This window comes from Microtus pennsylvanicus, chromosome 5 (assembly GCF_037038515.1).
Source record: "Microtus pennsylvanicus isolate mMicPen1 chromosome 5, mMicPen1.hap1, whole genome shotgun sequence".
Lineage (NCBI taxonomy): Eukaryota > Metazoa > Chordata > Mammalia > Rodentia > Cricetidae > Microtus > Microtus pennsylvanicus.
The window spans coordinates 40124387-40144995 of NC_134583.1; the positions used below are offsets into that span (position 1 = coordinate 40124387).

Sequence of the window (20609 nt, forward strand, 5' to 3'; positions counted from 1 at the left end):
TGATCCTAATTTAAAAATAAAAGTTTTTGAAATTTACATATTATTCACCAAATTATATTATGGAAAAGAGACGTTCAATTTTATAAGCAAGGAGTAGTCAGTATAAACAATATAAACTTATCTCTTCTGCTTTGTTCACAAAGGTTTAAACAAAATTATGTGAGGTCAGAACTTGGAGAACTGCCTTTCTCTATTTTGGGTAACAATGGTGCATAACAAATTCCCAACTTTGAAGGCTGTAAGTGACATTAATATGCCAATAATCAGTTTCATTTCATGTGACATAAGTATTATTATACAGGCTTCCTTCTCTTTTTTCCCTTCGACAGATATGCTGTCAATTGAGAAAATCATTGTTTAAAATTTATAAGCAAGCATAAATCCTGACACATGTGGACTTCACAGGAGCCCTGTGTGTCCTCTTCAGGTAGCACTAATTCTTATTGTTGTGACACAAGCTTAGGTATACTGAGAACAGAATAGAGGCCTACTTTTATTGCCCAATGATAAAATGATTACCCATAAAAATGTGTAATTCTTCCAACATTTCTAAGAATCTATGGTGAGAACCAGCTAATTTAATGGAGGGTTTCTTTCAGCATTCAGAAATGTCATTTGACAAGCCAATCTAGAAGCATTTTTGGAAACTCATTAGAATTTCAACAGCAAGTACTTGTGAAACTTTAATCTTAGGCAATATTCTGCCTACCAAAAGATTCTTGTTAGGGCTATTAAAAATCCAAAATCTCACTAAAAGTAGTGGACATAGATGATAGATAAATATACAGACAGATTGACAAACACACAGAGAGACAGAGAGACAAACAGATAGGCAGATGATAGATGATAGATAGATAGATAGATAGATAGATAGATAGATAGATAGATAGATAGATAGATAGAGGTAGATAGACAATAGATAGATTATACAAAAATATATAATTAATACTAAATAAAGCTAACAATGACTTAAATTGAGATACAATGTTACATCAAAATCATCACCAACATAAATAAGTACAATATGTCTTCTCCAAAAATTAATCCTCCCAATTTATATGGAATATAGATGACACACAAGACAATGATTTCAAAGTAAAAATAATAAATGTTATCAATAAACTCAATAAAGAATATGAATTAATCCTGAAATGAACACTACAAGAATGTGAATAAACTGATGATTGCATTAAGAAAAATTCAGCATTTAAAAATAGAATTTAATAGAGAGAATTTCTGAACAAAACTCAAACAAAAATTAAACTTGATGTGAGATATTTTAACAAGTCAAAGCAACAACAACAACATCCTTTCTGTGTACCAAAAAGCATGTTGAAGTAATGGAAGAATTCTAATTCACAATATCCTCAAAAAGATTAAGAATCATTCTAAGCAAGAAAGTGAAAGAACTCTACAATGAAAACTAAATCTCTGAAGAAGAAGAGAAACACTAGAATATTGGGTGATCTTCCATGCTCAAGAATTAGTAGAATTAATATTGTGGAAGCAACCATTCTATCAAAAGAAATAAAGAGATTCAATTCAAATTCAATCAAAATACCCATCATCCATGTTATTTTTGATAAGTATTGAAAAGAAATCCTAGAATTCAGGTGGACCCAAAATAGCTAAGCCAATCAGGAGTAATTACAGTGCTGGTAAGATTATTATTCTACATTTTAAGACTTATTACAGAGATGTAATAATAAAACCAGGATGCAACTTGTAAAAACAAAACAGATATATATATAGACCAATGAAACAAAATAAAAGGTTTGGCAAGGGCATATATAGCTACAACCATTTCATATTTGACAAAAGATCTGAAAGCTTCTTCTACAAGTGTTGTTTGGAAAACTGGTTGTCCACCTGTAGGAAGAATAATATTGTCCCTAAATATATAACCCTATTTTAAAAATTGCTGCAAGTGTATCAAAGACATCAATGTAAATCCTGAAATGTTGAACTTTCAAGAAGGAAATCCTATATGATTTATAGTAAAATAGAAAAATTCTATTAAACAATAAAGAAATAGGAAATTATCAAATTTTCAGGTACATGGGTGGAATTATAAAATGTCACCCATATAAACTAAACTAAATCTGTAAAGACAAACATTGCATGATCTTCAGCATTTTATTTACATTACTCATATTTTAAATGAATTTTTGGAACAAAGCCAGATTCTTGGCCAAAGTATTAAAAACATGGTCTCTCTATCATCTCTCAATAAAGTCCTTGTTCCCCTCTAAAACTCAGAAGCTGAACTGTCAGTGTCCACATTTTTCTCAGCGTTACTCTTTTCAATACACTCATTAGCACAGTTCATTACATTCTGCCTTTGAAATCCTGTAGCATTTTTAGCTCAACAGACTAAATGCCTCTACATTCCTACAAAAAAATTATATAGGCTTAAAATGCATGTGGTCAGGCTTATTACAGAGATGACCAAAGTTATGATGCCAACTCCTGTCTCATTACTTTTATAATTGATGTAATAAAATATCCTTACAACTTATAAAATAATTGTCTTATTTTAGGAAAGATTTCCAGATTACAGAGCATCATTATTATTGGGAAGTCACAGCAACAGGAAATCAAGTTAGCTTTAGACATTATATCAATATTCAAGAAGTATAGACAGTTAAATGCATGTGTCTTCATTAGGGTTTCTATTGCTGTGAAATAACACCATAGCCACAGAAAGTTTTATAAAGAAAATATTTAATTGGGCCCAGCTTAGAGTTGAGAGATGTACTCCATTATTATCATGTCATGAAGCATGGCTCCATGCTGTCAAACACGATGCTGGAAAAGTAGCTGAGAGTTCTAAATCTAGATCAACAGGCAGCAGTGAAAATTACCAGACCTGTCTTGAGCTTCTGACACCTCAAAGCTCACAACCCCAATGACACTTCCTCCAACAAGACCACACCTACTCCAACAGGGCCAAATCTCATAATAGGGCCAAACCCTAAGGGGGCCATTTTCATTGAAATCACCACAGCTTGAATGTTAGTAATCAGCTTACTCTAATCACTGTCAAGCATTCCAGAATATCCTGCTCAGGAAGTGAGGCCTGCCACAATGTATAGGGATTCCATACAAACCAATATGATCAAGATAAACTCTCATAGAAATGGACAAAGACCTCCTAAGTCATTCTTTGTACAATGGCAACAATTAAATTAATGATTTTATAATTCTTTCATGATCCTATACCCTCTACATTGGTAGTCTACCCCACATAAAATCATACTCTTGTACTTCTTGAATTTTATTGTTCTTCATCCATAATTTTACTTCTTGTTTCATAGATATTACCATTAGCTATAGATTTTAAGTCATTTATTTGTAACTGTTGCAGAATGTATTTTCTTGTTTTCTTTCATTAGTTTACCTATTGGTTTTTATTTCCTTAATTTTACTGAAATACAGATAATTTAAGAGAATAAACTTGTGTTTATAATTTCATTGCTCTATTTATATTTCTGAGATTGTATTCAGCATTTATTGAATAACTGAATTGATAGTTATGTAAATTATTATTTTTATGTGGCTAAAGATTTAATATTCAATGTGGTAATTGACTTACGTGGCATAATTCCTGCATGTTTTATAAAACTTTAGTTTTCCAAATTGTGTAAGATTATGATGAGATGAAAATATAGATATAAATAGATTTGTAAATCTATATACATTGTTAAAAAGAAAATTTTCAGGTGTCCTAAAAATTATGTGTAATGAAATATATTTGAGAAACAAAATAAATTTGTGTCTTTTTGTATCAAAAATCTCTGTCTTTTTAACTATACCTCCAAAAAGTTAAGTCATAAAAAAATAAATGTAATTGGCAACCAATCCATGAATTATCAACAAAACTGATAGAATACTGTCCTCAGTCTTCCCAGTGTGGCCACAAATCAGTGTAAAATCACAATGCAGACAGCTCCAAAATGAAGAAATACAAATGGTTAAAAACTAGAGAGAAGATGCTAAGTGTAATGGATTAATTGAAAAATGATGCAGATCCCAAGTAGCTGCAGGTCCCCTAGCAGGGGCAGGCAGCAGTCCCCAGAGTAGCCAGTCCCAGACAGGGATGGTGCATGAGACCATGCCACAGGTCTCTGAAGAGACTATACAGAATGAGGTTGTATATTTATTTAGTGGGCTATGGAAAGGAAAGGGAGAAGGGGAGAAGGGCAGAGAGGCAGAGAGAGAGAGACAGAGAGAGAGGAGAGAGAGAGGACAGAGAAAGAGAAGGGAGAGAAAGAAGCTGTTGGAGGATGGAGTGGGCATGGCTTGTCTTTTAAAGAGACAGGACAGATCATTACATTCCCATTTTTTTATAATAAAATTATGAGAGGTCAGGCACCACAGGTTAATGGAATTGGGGCAGCAAATTTGCAATGCTGCTCCCTGCTTTTTGTGGGCATCATCTTTGGGGAAGAACCTGAGAAAACTGGGTGCTGGTCACATTCTGGCATAGCTGATCTGTTTGTTCCTGTCCAGTGTTTGTGGTATGGAAATGTCTTGTGCCTCTTACATCTATTTAAGGTATTGGGAGAACAGAGGACAAAGTTAAGTTTAGGGGAAATTTTAGGACCAGGGAATTTAGAGGGGTGTATCTGACCTGTTGTTTAAGGTGGATCCTTCAATTTCGATCCCTGGAACTCATAAGAATTCTTTGGGCTTGTGAAAACAGAAGTTTTAAACATATACATTGTATAAACAGTAGCATATTTATTTTAGAATTGCTGTGACAGATCTTTTTACACAATGAAAAGTATTTTTTAAGACTATGGAAGACAGCGTGACAGAGAAAGTTGATAATTTGTATTTGTCCTCACACCTTTATTACTTGCAAGTCTTATATCTGTATTTGACTAAAATTTGTTTGGTGAGGTTGTTCTTTTAAACTGACAAACCTCTCAGATGTCAAACTGCATCAGAGATCTTTGAGAATGATAAAAGTTTACTTGAGTTATTGATTAAAAAACAACAGAGAACTTACTTGGTTGGCATGGAGGACTCCTCAAAGTCCTCCATGATTGCTAATGGTCGTATTTGCCTTTTGCTGTTTAGCATAGGGCCTGCCAGGCTCCAGAAGGTCATGTAGGCTAAGAAATCTCTAGGAAGACAAGCCTACTTTGACCTGAGCAGCTAGGCTGTTGATTCCATCAATTCTGTGTATGTCTGGAAATCTTCAGTTTAGATGAAAGGCAGTTTCACCCAGTGGTCAGCATTTAGCAGTTGAAGCAGATTGCAGACGGATGTTGTTCTGTGCCCATTTATCTTCTGTCTTCTTTGGAGGAAGTAGAGTGTTGCTGCTCGAAGCCAAACTGTCTCTTTTTGTTATGAAAAGTTTTTTAATTATTAAATATTTAAATGCCATATCCCCTAGATCTCTGAGCAGTTGAGGGATGTTTATTAGGTACAGCTACAATGTAGAATTGACTTGGAGAGTGGGGTCCAAGCTTAACTGTACTTGCTCTTAACTTAACAGGTAAGATTTACACTTATAAAAAGAGAGAAAGAAGAAAAAACTTCTGGCAATAGAAGGTTTATGGAAGAACTAACAATAGTAAGAACATCTTAATATATTTTAAATGAGGGTTGGATTAAATATAAAGTATTTTTGTAAGATACATAAAAGTAGGTACCAGTTTAAAACATGAGACTTATTGTTTTGTAGTCTGGAATGAGATGCAATGAACAGACAATTGTAACACTTAACAGTAAACATAAGTGCATGTTTAAGTTACATGTATGAACACACACAGAGACAGTGAATAGGAATTGGGTGAATGGATGCTCTTGGTGGACCCTACCAAAAGCATGCCACCACACAAAACACACATGCAAGAGATTCAACTAGAAGAATTTAGAGACAAAAACATAAGTAAACCTGGGGACCAGGCAGGGTATACTTCAGTAAAGATGGCAACAGTCACATGTCGTATGAAAAGCCACTAAGTTAAGATGGCAGTGAAATCACCTGACCTCAGTTAAGACAGTGGTAAGGTAGTCTGACCTCAATCAAAATGGCTGCAGTCACAGTTATATGGAAAAGCAGGGAATTTAATAATAAGAGAGTCCTAGAGGTGTGATCTGTCCTGTGGCCGAGCTGCCATGCCACAAGCTTCAGAGGAAAGCAAAAGGCTGGAACTGAAAAAAGCCATCTTGTGGATCTGACCAACCTTGTTGGCAGCAGTAGTGGCAGGGACAGTTTGAGGAAACTCCTTTCATCTGCCTGTGCACTGACAGTAGCTAGAAAGCTCCCATTGACAGTATTTAGAAAGCTCCTGTAAAAGTGGAGCCAGCCGGACACCAGCAGAGTGGGGTACATGAAGAAGTATGGCATTAAGGACTGTGGTTTTATGCCCTCTAAAAGACACCCATCCCAGGTAGGATGGACCGGCGTGGCTTGCTACCCATAGCTGAAACCGTGAAAAACCACAAAACAATGACACCACAAGGTACACAGTGAGACATCTCTCGACTGGGTGGGGTGTGAATCAGTGCTACCGGACCAAGGGGAGGGCATCCCCTGGCCATGAGTGGGACAGTAAGGCCTGGCTGGATCTGGTCAAGATTATTTGGAACCCAGAAAGGGAAGAGACCACTCCAAGCAGCCTTTCATGGTGAGGGGAAAAAAGGAAAAGAAAAGAAAAAAAGAGAAAGAAGAATCTTAGGGACCCTGGGCCCCCAGTCATGGGTGGATCAGCCCACGCCATTCCAAACACAATTTTAGCAAAGGGAAGCAATCCAGAGATGAATATCAGCTGATCAGAATGGGGGAAACTCACCAGTTGTAGCTGGTGGTGTGCCTAGAAATCACACTGTAGAAATCATCCTCAGGCATATGGAACACATGGATGTTGTGCACAAAATAATACCTGGTTCTGGATCCTAATCCTGGGAGAGGAGCTTGGGGCAGGGGAGCATCCCAAGTCTCATAGCACCAATGTAATGAATTAATTTTAAAATGAGCAAATCCTGAGTAGCCGCAGTGGGCAGAGACCATGCCACAGGTCCTCAAGCAGGGACATGCAGTGGGCCCCAGAGCAGCCAGTCCCAGGCAGGGACAGCACACGAGACCATGTTGCAGGTCTCTGAAGGCAGCTGGTCCCAGGTGATGGGCAAGAGATGGATAGGCATGCCATGTAGAATGAGGTTGGATATTTATTTGGTGGGTTATGAAAGGAATATCAGAAAATGCAATGCTCTCCCATGCTCTTTGATAGGTAGGATCAACAGAATAAAAATGGTGATTCTATAAATAGAAATCTACATATTCAATGCAATCCCCATCAAAATCTCAACACAATCCTTTGAAGACCTTGAAAGAACAACTTCATATAAAAAAAAAAAAACAGGATATTCAAAACCCCTAAAAATTACTTAGCCCAAGAAAAAGTGGGAAGCAGTTTGCACAGAACTATGTGCAAATTCCCAAATATTGATTATAAATGTTTGTTTACCTTTACAGGGGGATATGATATAGAGATCAATATTTTTGCATTGGCACGGATCTTAGTATATTGATACAAATTTAAGGTCAATTTTGTTATATGTATATTTTGCTTTTGATTAAGGTTTTATGTTTGCAAAGCTCATTTAAAAATGTAATGTATAATTCAGAAATACAGGTTAATAGATAATCATCTATAAAAGTCAAGCTTGTCATGTTAGATTTTCTAGATGTACAGATATATTTCAAATGAATAGTTATTCTTCAAACCTTTCAAAGACTATAGAATATGGCATTTAAAATGTTTTAAGAACTTAGACTTTTCATGACAATGAGACACATCTGCTTCTGGAAGTACCAATAACTTGAAGCGGAAGATGGGCATTGAAGTGGCTCCTTATGGAATTTGTTACCCATTTGGGAAAATAATTGGTCTTGAATGGACTGCTTAATGGTATGCTGTGTGAACTTGACATACTTGACCCACAGAAAAATGACTGGTAAACTTGCCCAAAGGTGAGATAGTCTTTTGGGTTTCCCGTTTCATGAAAGAATCTGCCAGACAATCTGCAGGACACAGAAGAAAGTGACTGAAAAACTACCAATATAAGTGAAACTGTCTTTGAAATTTCATGCTTCATGAATGGTCTGCTAGATAATATTGGCCTATAGACTGAATATGTATGCTCCCATGATACAGAAGAACTTTGGGTAATTGTTCAGGCAATGAGATGTCTCTGTCAATTCTAGAGTTTTGGAAGTTGTTTACAATGCAATTTCTGTTTACTTAGGTAATATTATATAATTCTGGAGTCTTTGATGAAGTTGAAGAATAAATAGTTGTAGTTTTCTTTAGTTATGATAAAAGAGTAGACACAAATATTGTGACTGTAATTCTTGCTCGATGTCTGTCTTGTAATATTTAATTTTATTATATTAAAGTTAAATCCTTCCTTTTTATTGAGACAGAAAAGGGGAGATGATGTGGGAAGTCCTTCTGTATATGTGTTAATTTTATTAGTTAATGAATAAAGAAACTGCTTTGAGCCTATAGCATGGCAGAACAGAAATAGGTGAGGAAAACTAAACTGAATTCCTGGAGAAAGTAGGCAGAGTCAGGGAGATGCCATGTAGCTTCCACCAGGGACAGACAAGACAGAAGCTTGCCAATAAGTCAGAGCCACATGGAAATGCACAGATTTTAAAAAGTGGGTTAAATTAAGATGTAAGAGCTAGCCAATAAGAAGTAAGAGCCAATAGGCCAAGCAGTGATTTAATAAATATAGATTCTGTGTGGTTATTTTGAAGCTGAGCAGCAAGAAATAAACAAGCAACCACCCTCTACAGAGGGTAGAGAGAAAGTTCACCAAAATATTGAAAATATAACTGACATAACATATCCCATCATATTTCTGAATGTACGTCATAAGGAAATAAACATGGCATACAAAATGAACTTGATTAGGCATTTATTACAGAAATTCCAGTTTTCACCATATGAAAGCAGCTGTGACATCTACCACATATATATACACACAGAGAGAGAAAATGAGTCAGAAAGACAAAGACAGAGACAGTGAAACAGATAGAGACAGAAAGACTGAAAATAGAACAGATATCATGAAAGACTGGACAATTTGTAAGGATGGAAGAGTGGAGCAGGTAAAAGAGAGTGGAAGGTGAGTAGACAGGATAAATGTGTGACATATGAATGAATAAAATTACAGTGAAACTCATTAACTTGTAGGAATAACACTTATTAAAAAATATAATTAAATATTTTAATAATATTTATGAGTGATAGAAGCCTTTCATTTATGGAGAAGTTTAGTAATCAGAAACTATAGTATTTCAAGAAAACAAAATTCTAAGTTTCAGGAAAATTTTGCAATTATTTCATGCATAAAACCTACAGAGGTGTTACAACTAGTTCAGCAAAATAAATGTTTCTTACTCAATAATTTTTTAAAAGGTATTTGTAAGACTTAGAGAGAGTCAATATTCTTCCTTAATATTTTATGTTTTATACTTTTGCAATGTGAATGACATAAAGTAAATTATTTCTATCTAAACTTTTGTTTAAAGGGAGTTTCATACACCTGTATTCCCAAATTCTTTCAAATATCAAATTATGAAATGTGAATACAAAGTAACAAAATTGTACATAGAAAAGGATCTAATATTATGTTTGTCTTTCATATGGAAAATTTCAGAAAGACTTTAAAGTTCATGAAAAGTAAGTGCATCAGAAAAGTCACTGCCACAGAAAGATAATAATACCATGGAATGAACTGTAAGAAAAACAATGCAGGATGAATTAGCAAAGGCATTTTAATAATTTTGCTATTATTGGAGATATAAGAAAAAAGTGGTATTTTCATGTACAAGATTATGGATAATGAAGAGAACTCAAATCAAATGGTTGTACATCTGAATAGGTGAAAGGATTTGGGCAGAAATTATGGAATATACCAAAAAATCTCAAACATGTGATATATTTTCATTGAAAATATGAATTATATAATTATTACTTAACAGAAAATGCCTCAAAATACTGAGTCAATTGAAGAATAAAATCTGAAGGGACAGATAATCTTGGTTTTTGTTAAAGCTGTAAAAGAAACACGAGGAATTATATAAGAAACATAACACAAAGTAAAGTAAATTTTGCATATGCAGTTTGAACAAATTTTATAGAGACCATTAATTGGAGAATATGTGAAAATTATATTACAAGCACTAAACAATAACATTTATTTTTCAATAAAAATTCCTGATGAGTCTTTATTTATTTTGCTGCAAGTTTTTAATAAATGGAGTTACCTGCTACGGTGACCAGGAGTGATGATCCCATGTATGCATAAAATGCTTGAAGAATGGCTTCTACAATCTCTGAGGCAAAAGGAAGATCAGCATCCAAAGCATTCTCAAACCTGGACACATTCTCTTTTTTCCCAGTCACTAACAGCACAATCCCAGTTAGAATAATGAGACAAAGAACACCCATCTTCAACAAATTGCTGATGCTATTAAACCAAAACACATTAGTTAGCCCTCGAGTATTGAGAATTCCAATTGACCACAAAACAGCCAAAGCCAGACATTTCTTTGGTAGTTCTGGGGCTGGGCAGCCAACATAGAAAGGTTGTAATAGATAAATGGCTATTAGTAAGCTTTGAGCACCCAGTCCTAGGGAATAACCAAAAAGTTTAATCCAAAGACTACAGAAAGCAAAAGAAGATCCAAGAGATCTTTTCAGGAAATAATAAGGTGCTGAGCTCACAGGGAAGGTTGTCCCCAGCTCTGCAAGACAGAGAGCATACATCATGCTCAATAGGGCACAAACTGCCCAAATGCTCAGACAAACAGGGATGTTCAATGAGGAGAATTTTAACACCCCTTTAGGAGCAACAAAAATCCCTGCCCCTATCACTGAACTAAATAAGAACATGTATCCATGGAAGAATCCTATTGCCCTTAAAAGTTGCATGGTTTTGTCTTTTTTAGTTTTTAAAATTCTGAGCAACTGACATTAAATCACACTGAAGTTGCTCCCCCAACTCTTTCAGAGCTCTCTCAAATAGGGCATTCTCAAAATGAGAAGCTTCATCCTTACACAATATTTTTATTTCTGAGTTTAACATGGATTTGCAAATAATTAACTTGTGCAATATTCTAGGATTTGATGGATTCTTCATAAAACCACAGTTAAGACATATCATGTGTAAATGATTTTTAAAGTCAGAATCCTAATTAAGACAGCATTTTGAAGTGATTCATTAACTCTTTCTGGGTGATGTTGGCACATGTCTTTAATCCCAGCACTTGGGAGGCAAAGGCAGGTGGATCTCTTTGAGTTTGAAGCCAGCCTGATCTACAAGAGATAGTTCCAGGACAAATACCAAAACTTCACAGAGAAACCCTGTCTTGAAAAAAAAAACAAAAAATAAATATATTAACAAAGATTTTTATTTTGTAAAATAATGTTATTTATCTACATTAAGATTGTGAACCTTAAAACTATAATTCTTGAAGGAAAGCTTTTTTAGTACCAGAAATAAACTTTAAACCATAAACCTGGTGCATGGAGAAACTGAAGAAAAACTAAAAGAAAAACTGAAGAAACTTTCTGGATCATTTTTATAATGTATTCTTAGATAATCTAAATCAGTATAACAGTCTCTATTAGTACAAAAATGTAATTAAAGAGGAGAAAAATAAAATTAGTTTTGTAGGGAAAATGGTTTCAATTAATTTTTATTACAGTTTCCACTGTGACTTAGTTTCTTCACGTGGTTAAAACTTAACAAAGTTAGCAATGGTGTGAATAGACATACATCTTTTAGTCAAAGTTTTGTTAGCATGAATAGATGCATAACACATATTATGTACCTCTCATCTTTGAGGAATATTTACAACATATTTATACCTTCTGTGACTTGGCTTTAAGGTTTTAGTTTTTGTCCCCATCATTATTTCTATAATGTATCATATCTAAAATAATTTAACTCTTTTACTAGAAATATAACCTTAAATTCATATGATTTACAACATTTTACTGACTCATTTATCCTGAGGGAGAGAATTGAAATCTCAGCAAGTACTTTAGAGACCCCACTGAGCGTGAATGAGAAAAAAATAATAATAAATGAGAACCAGAATGGAGCCTAGGAGTTCTAAAACAGAAAAACTTAATGAGAAGTAACTCATAAGAAGTAAAAAAAAAAAACAACAATTTTATGGATATAATAGAGATCCTGATAGGAGAAGTGAAAAAAAAATTAAAGAAATTGAGGAAAACAACAAATAAGAAATTAGAATAAATTTATAAATCCCTCAAAGCCAAGAAAGCAAAAATAAAAAAAATCAGACAGGGGAAGAAATTAGTTTAAGACTTCAAAATTGTAATAGAGACAATAAAGTAAACAAAAACTGAGGAAATCCTAAAAATTGAAAATCTATGTAAACAAACAGGAATTACAGATGAGGACGTAACCAAGAGGATAGACCATGAAAACACCAAGCCTAAGAATAATAGGACAGAAAAAGGAGATGAATACTAGCTCAAAGGCATATAAAATGTATTTTAAAAAAATCACAGAATAAAACTCTCCCACATAAAGAATGAATTACCTATAAATATGTGAGAATCTTACAGAACACCAAATAGACAGTAACAAAAAGTTCCCTCACCTCATAGAAATCAAAACACAAAATATACAACACAAAATAAAAAGAATACTAAATGCTGCAAAGGAAAAAGTCCAAGTAACATATAAAGGCATACTCATTAGAATAATACCCAATGTCTCAATGAAGACTCAGAAAGCTAGAAAGTTCTAAACAGATATTAACCAGACACTAAGAGACCATGGATGCCAACCAAGACTACTATACTTTTCAAAATGTTCAATCACCATTGATGGAGAAAACAAGATATTCCATGAAAAGCCAGATTTAAACAAAACAATACCTTTTCACAAACCAAGGCCCACAGAAAGCACTAGACAGAAAATCCATCCCAAGAAAGTTAGCTATAACCCATGAAAGCATGGGCAGTAGATAATCTTACACCAGGAAATCCTAAAGAAGGGAAATACACACACACACACACACACACACACACACACACACACACACTACTTCCAAAAAATAAAACCATAATTAACAGTTATTAGTATTTAATATCCCTTAATATTATGGACTCATCTCATCTATAAAACAACATGGGCTAGCGATGGGAATGAAAGCAAGAGTCATCGTTCTGCTACATACAAAAAACAAGCCTCAACTTCAATGACAGATATTTCCTCGGTATAAAGGGTTTGAAAAAGATTCAAATGGGATTAGAAAGAAATCTGTTTTAGTTATCCTAATATCTAACAAAATAGACTTCAAACTGAAGCTAATCAAAAGAGATGAAGAAGGACATTTTGTATTCATCACAGGAAAAATCTATCAAAATGAAGTACCTGAACACTAATGTCCAAAATAAAAAAGAGAACCCACATTTGTTAAATAATCATTACCAAACATAAACCACAAATAAAACCCTACACATTCAGAGCAGGAGATGTTAACACCCCCTTCTCATCAATGAACAGGTCTGCCAGGCATAAATTAACAGAGAAACAGGGAACTAACAGGTGTTATGGCTCAAATGGAATTAACAGACATCTATAAAACATTCTACACAAACACAAAAGAATAAACCTCAGCACTTCAGAAAACCTCTAAAACTGACCACATACCCTGTTACAAAGCAAATCTCAACAGATACAAAAATAATTGGAATAAATCCCTGTATTTTATCAGATCACCATGGCTTTATTTAATTTAACAACAATGCAAATTTTTAACAGCTTAAAATCTCATGGAAACTGAATAATACTAAACTGACTCAACTTGACCTATGGGTCAAGGAGGAAATGAATGAAGAAATTAAAGATTTCCTAGAATTCAGTAAAAATAAAGTTACAACATATCCAAACCTATGGGACATTATGAAAACAGTACCAAGAGGAAATTTCATAACACTAAATGCCTCCATAAAGAAGTTGAAGAAATTTCACACTAGTGAATTAGCAGAGCACTAGAAAGCTCTAGAACAAAAAGAAGCAAACTCAACCACATGTTGATGCACCAATGTGGGCTGACTACATCTGAGAGAGCTTAAGAAGATATTCTAGACAAAAAAAAAAAGAGTTTAGCACAGGTTCTTGGTAGCCACATATTTTGATGGGCTCTTTTCCTGGGGGGGTTGTGAACAACATATTACAAACGGTTTAATGGCATGACATAGACATGCTGCATACCAAGAACAGGTATGTACAGGTTACTGAGGCAGTTAACATTCCTTGGCCATGTTGAACTGGGCAGAGTCAAAAGGCAAAACAGCCTTAGTCATATCCGTGGTGTTTAGCATTTTAAAAAACAGTCCTGGTCAGAAAAGGATTACAAATATACAATAAAGACAGATGTAAAAAATAAAAAGATCTCTAAATGGGTTGCAATGTTGAATATATGTAAGTATGAGAGAAAGAAGAAAAAGAGTATAGAAAAATAAAAGAAAGTCTTTAAAGAGACAGAGTACAGACAGTCATAAACTAAAGGAGCAAAAAAAGCCACATAAAGATGGAATATAAAAAGAGAGTTGGAAATATATATATATATATATATATATATATATATATATATATATATATACTTGTGTTTTATTTGAATTTTTTGACTGTGAATGAGCTAAGTATAGAGAGACATTTTATTGTATAGACTGCTAAACTAACATATATATTTTAAAGGTATCTTGACTTCAAAATTTAAGTCTAAGGATATGCAGTTTGGAAAAGAAGTTCTGCTTTTGTTTCCATATAGGATGAAAACCTGTGAATTACTTTTAGACTACTGTGGTTTGATGTACCAAGATCCCCTCAAAAGTCTCTGTGAATCACGAAATTACTTCACCCAACAAAAAGTAGAAAACAGTTTGGAGAGAACTATGCCCAAATTAGAAAATGTTGTTTATAAATGTTTGTTTAAATGTTTGTTTGCATTTAAAGAGGAATATGATATAGAAATAAATAATTTGCATTGTTATGGATCTTGGTTTATTGATACAAATTTAAGGTCATTTTTATTATGTGTATATTTCTGCTTTTGATTAAGGTATTTTATTTGTTCAGTTCCTCTAAAAATGTAAAGCATGTTTAAGAAATACAGGTTAATATATCTATAATAGTCAAACTTGTAGTCCTTTAGTTTTGTTTCTAGATGTAGAGAGATATATTTCTGATGGATAGGTATTCTTCAAACCTTCCAAAGACTAAAAGAATATGGCATTTTAAATGTTTTAAGAACGTAGGACCTTTCATGACAATGAAACACATCTGCTCCTAGAAGCAACAATCTACTTAAAGAGGATGATGGGCATCCAATAGGCTTTTTATGGAATTGGTTAACTATTTGGGCAAAAAAAAAAAACTGCTCTTGTGTATACTGCTTGATGGTATCCTTCATGAACTGGACATCCAAGACCCACAGAAAAATGACTGCTGAAGTTGCCTAAAGAAGGTGAGACAGTCCTTCAGGGTTCCTGTTTTATGAAAGAATCTGTCAGACATTCTGTAGGACACAGAAGAAAGTGACTGAAAAAGTGCCAATATAGACAGAACTGTCTGAAATTTTCTGCTTCATGGAAAAGTCTGCAGATACTATGGGCCAGTAGGTTAAAGACTGATGCTCCAATGTTACAGAAGAACTTTGAATGACTGTCTAGGCAGTGAGATGTCTCTGTCAAATTTAGAGTTGTGGAAGTTTCTTACAATGAAGTTCCTTTTTTAATTAATAATAAAAATTTCCACCTCCTCCCATCCTCCCATTTCTCTCTCCCTCCCCCCTCCCCCTCCCCTTCCCACTCCCCCCACTCCCCCTTCCCCTCCCCCTCCCTCTCCAGTCCTAAGAGAAGTCAGGGTACCCTGCTCTGTGGGAAGTCCAAGTCCAAGGCCCTGCCCACTCCATCCAGGTCTAGGAAGGTGTGCATCCAAACAGACTAGGCTCCCAAGAAGCCAGTACATGCAGTAGAATCAAAACTCGGTGTCATTATCATTGGCTTCTCAGTCAGTCCTCATTGTCAGCCGAGTTCAGTTTGATCACATGCTCGTTCAGTCCCAGTCCAGCTTGCCTTGGTGATCTCCCATTAGATCAGTCCCACTGTCTCCGTGGGTGGATGCACCCCTTGTGGTCCTGACTTTCTTGCTCATGTTCTCCCTCCTTCTGCTATTCATTTGGACCAGTGCTCCAATGTGAGTCTCTGTCTCTAGCTCCATCCATCGCCAGATGAATGTTCTATGGTCATATTCAAGATATTCATCAGTGTGGCTATGGGAGAAGGCCAGTACAGGCACCCTCTCCTCTGCTGCCCAAGCATCTAGCTGGGGAAATCCCCTTGGATACCTGAAAACCCCTCTAGAGCCAAGTCTCTTGTCAATCCTAAAATGGCTCTCTTAATTAAGATATCTTCTTCCCTGCTCCCATATCCATCCTTCCTCCATCTCAACCATCCCATTCCCCTAAGTTCTCCCCATCCTCCCCTTTTTTGTTCTCTCTCCCCATCTCCCCTTTCTCCAACCCCAACTCCACCCCCGTGTTCCCAACTTTTGCCCAGCAATCTTGTCTACTTCCAATATCCAGGAGGATAAATATATGTTTTTCTTTGGGTTCACCTTCTTATTTAGCTTCTCTAAGATCATGAATTATAGGCTCAATGTCCTTTGTTTATGGCTAGAATGTATTTCCTTTTAACTTAAATAATATTATATCCTTCTGGGATCTTGAAGGACATGAAGAATAGATAATTATAGTTTCTCTTAGTTCTGATAAAAGATAAAATAGATATAAATATTATAACTCTAATTCTTGCTTGATACCTATTTTGTTATATGTAATCTTGCTATGTTAAAGTTAAAACCTTTCTTTTTATAAAAACAGAAAAGATGAGGCTATATGGGATTCCTGTAGTAATAAGAGCGGCGGGGCTGCATCCCCAACACCCCAGCCGCCTGCCCGGCTAGCTTATGCCCCGAAATAATTACACGGACACTGTATTCTTTTAATCACTGCTTGGCCCTTTAGCTCTAGACCTTACTGGCTAATTCTGATATCCCGATCAACCCATCTTTAATAATCTGTGAGCACTGGTCTTACCAGGAAGATTTTAGCCTAAGTCCATCCTGGGTCGGAGCTGGGGCATGGCATCTCTCTGAGGCATCTGCTCCGGAGAGGAGAGCTGAGTAATCTGAGCTCACTTCCTCTTTCTCCCAGCGTTTTGTTCTGTTTACTCCACCTACCCATGCTCTAACCAATAAAATGGGCCAAGGCAGTTCCTTTATTAGCCAATGACCTTCCTCCATCAGATTCCCCTCTCTATACTGTAAATATTATTGGTTAATAAAGAAATTTCTTTGGGCCTATGGTGGCACAAAAAAAAAGGGCAAGGCAGGAAATCCAAACAGATAGAGGAGGAGAGAGTAGGCAGAGTAAAAGAGACACATGTAGCTGCCAAAAAAAAAAACAGATGTTGGAACTTTACCCAGTAAGCCACAGCCATGTGGTGGTAGACAGACAAATGCACTAATTTAAGGTATGAGTTTGCCAGGAATGTGCCTAAGCTAATAGGCCAAGGGTGTCTTAATTAATTCATTTTCTGTGTGAATATTTCTGGTCTGGGCAGCAAGAAAATGAACAAAGAGCTTCTGGCAACAAGATGTATTTGCCAGAAAATAATCAAATTCAGGGTTGAAATCAATAAATATAAATAAGGAGAACAAAATAATGACTCAATGAAACAAAGAGATGGTTCTTTGAGAAAATCAACAAGATAAACAAACCCTTACCCAAACTAACAAAAGAGCAGAGCATGACTATCCAAATTAACAAAATCAGAAATAAAAAGGGACATATAACCGCAGGCACTGTGGAAATTCAGGCAATCTTCAGTTCATAAACTTATCCTCAAAAAATTGGTAAATTTAATAAAAATGAACAACTTTCTTGATACTTTACACATACCAAAATTGAATAAAGACCAGATGTATAATTTAAATAGACCTATAACCCTTAAGGCAATTGAAAGCAGTGGTTAAAAGTGTGGCAACCAAAAGAAAAAGCCCAAAAACTGATGGTTTCAGTGCAGATTTTTACCAGAAATCAAAGAACAGCTAGTTCCAATTCTTCTAAAATTGTTCCACACAATAAAAAAGAAGGAAAATTGACAAATTCTTTTTATGAGGCTACAGTTACCTTTTACACAAATATGCAGCAAAGAAAAAGAACTACAGAACAATCTCCTTCATAAACATTAATGCTGAAATACTAAATATAATACTGTCAAACCAAATCCAAGAACACTTCAAAAAATCATTCAACATGAGAAAGAGATGCAGGGGATTCATCCAGGGATTGTTGACCATATGATAATTTTTCAATGTAATCCAACATACAAACACACTGAAAGAAAAAATCACATGATCTTCTCATTAGATGACAAAAAGCCTTTGACAAAAATCCAAAACCCCTTCATATCAAAGTTTTTGGAGAAATTAGGGATAAAAGGATTATATCTAAACATGATTTAAAAAAAACTTACAACAAGCCAACAACCAGCATAAAATTAAATGGAGAAGAACTCAAACTAAAATAAGAAACAAAAAAAGGCTGTCCATCTTTTCTATATAGTACTTTAAGTTCTAGCTTGAGCAATAAGACAGCAAAAGGAGATCAAGATGATACAAGTTGTAAAGGAAGAAGTCAAGCTATTGCTCTTTGCAGATGATATGATAGTATACATAAGTGACCCTAAAAATTCAACCAGGCAACTCCTACCACTTATAAACACCTTCAGTAATGTGGTAGGATACATGATTACCTAAAATAAATCAGTATCCCTACTGTATACAAATGATAAATGTGCCAAGAAAGAAATCATAGAAACATCAACTCTTACAATAGCCACATTTATCTTGGGATATCACTAACCAAACAGATGAAAGGCCAATATAACTAGAACTTTAAGTCTTGCAAGAAACAAACTGGAAAAGATTTTAGAAAATGAAAAGAACTTCCGTGCACATAGATAGGTAGGATCAACCAAATGAAAAATACATTCTTGCTAAAATCAATCTATAAATTCAGTGCAATCCACATAAAAATTCCAACACTATTCTTCACAGGGCTTGAAAGAACAATATTCAATTTCATATGGAAAATATTAAGCCAGAATAGCTAAAACAATCTTCTTCAGTAAAGGAATTTCTATAGGCATCATCATCTCTGACTTCGAACTCTACTATGGAGCTATAGTTAAAAAACTTTTATTGACATAAAAATAGACACATGGACTAATGGAATCAAATCATAGACCCTGACATTAATCTACACATCATGAACACCTAATTTTTGAGAGAGAAGCCAAAGTGCCAAAATAGAAAAAGAAAAACATCTTTAACCAGTGGTATTAAAATTAAGCAAATAATAACCAGCCTACAATCCACAGCTCCAATTTAGGTAGCAATGAGGACCCTAAGATGGACATATGGGTCTCCCTGGGTAGCGATTAGATTAGATCTCTTGGGTAAACTGAGGGTGATTTTGGCAGTAAGTGGGATGGGATGGGAAATGAGAACATGAGGGAATGGGATGGTAGATGAAGGAGATTGACAGATTGGGTTAGCAATGAAAGAGAGATCTTGATAGAGAAGCTACTATAGGTTTAGGCAGAAACTTAGTGCTTGGGGAATACCCAAGAATCCACAAGGATGACTCCATCTAAGACTGCTAACAATAATGGAGAGAGTGCCTGAATGGCCTTCCACTGTAGTCATATTGGTGAATACACCAACTCTCATTTAGAGCATAGAACCTTCATTCAATAACTGATGGACTTGGATGCAGAGATCCACAACCAAGCTCTAGGCCAAATTCTGTGAATCCAATAAGCTAGAGGGAAGAGGAAATATATGTGCAAGGGATGTCAGGATCATGATAGAGAAATTACAGAGACAGCTGAACCAAGCTCATGGAAACTCATGAACTCTAGACCAAAGGCTGTGAATCCTCCAAAGGACTGAGCTATGACTTTAATATTTGGGAGAGAGTAATGAAGCCTGGGATATCTGAAAGGTCACTGGCAATAGGACCAGAATCTATTACTGGTGTAGGAGGTCCTTCTGTATATTTGTTGATTTTATTGGTTAATAAATAAAGATGTTTTCAGCCAGTGGCTTAGCAGAATAGAACTATGTGGTAAAGCTAAGCTGAATGATTGGAGAAAGAAGACAGAGACAAAGAGAAGCCATGGAGATGCTGCTGGAGACAGACACACTGGAACCTTGATGGTAGATCATGAGCCTCGTGGCAAAATATAAAAAAATGGAAATGGGTTAATTTAGATATAAGCACTAGCTAGCAATATGATAAAGCTCTTGGCCAAATAGTATTGCAAATAATATATTGTCTGAGTGATTATTTTGTGGTCTGGGTAGCCAGGAATGAATAAGGAGCCTCAAACAACAATTTGTAGACAGGCATGGGGCAAGAAAAAGAAGTTTCTAGACCCACAAAATATGACACAGCTTATTGG

At 35.2% G+C, this 20609-nt stretch overlaps 1 protein-coding gene across 2 annotated transcripts in view; it reads right to left on the bottom strand.

Moving 5' to 3' along the window:
• The window catches only part of LOC142850751 (solute carrier family 7 member 12-like), a 78495-nt gene that overhangs the window by 9621 nt on the left and 48265 nt on the right, over nucleotides 1–20609 (bottom strand). The window contains exon 3 of one of the 2 annotated variants that reach the window (XM_075974663.1): nucleotides 10298–10500. In XM_075974663.1, coding sequence (XP_075830778.1) covers nucleotides 10298–10481 — 184 coding nt within the window. In that variant the 5' untranslated portion in view covers nucleotides 10482–10500. Of the gene's footprint in view, nucleotides 1–10297; nucleotides 10965–20609 lie in introns of those variants that run through there. The other variant, XM_075974662.1, reaches the window with a different exon arrangement.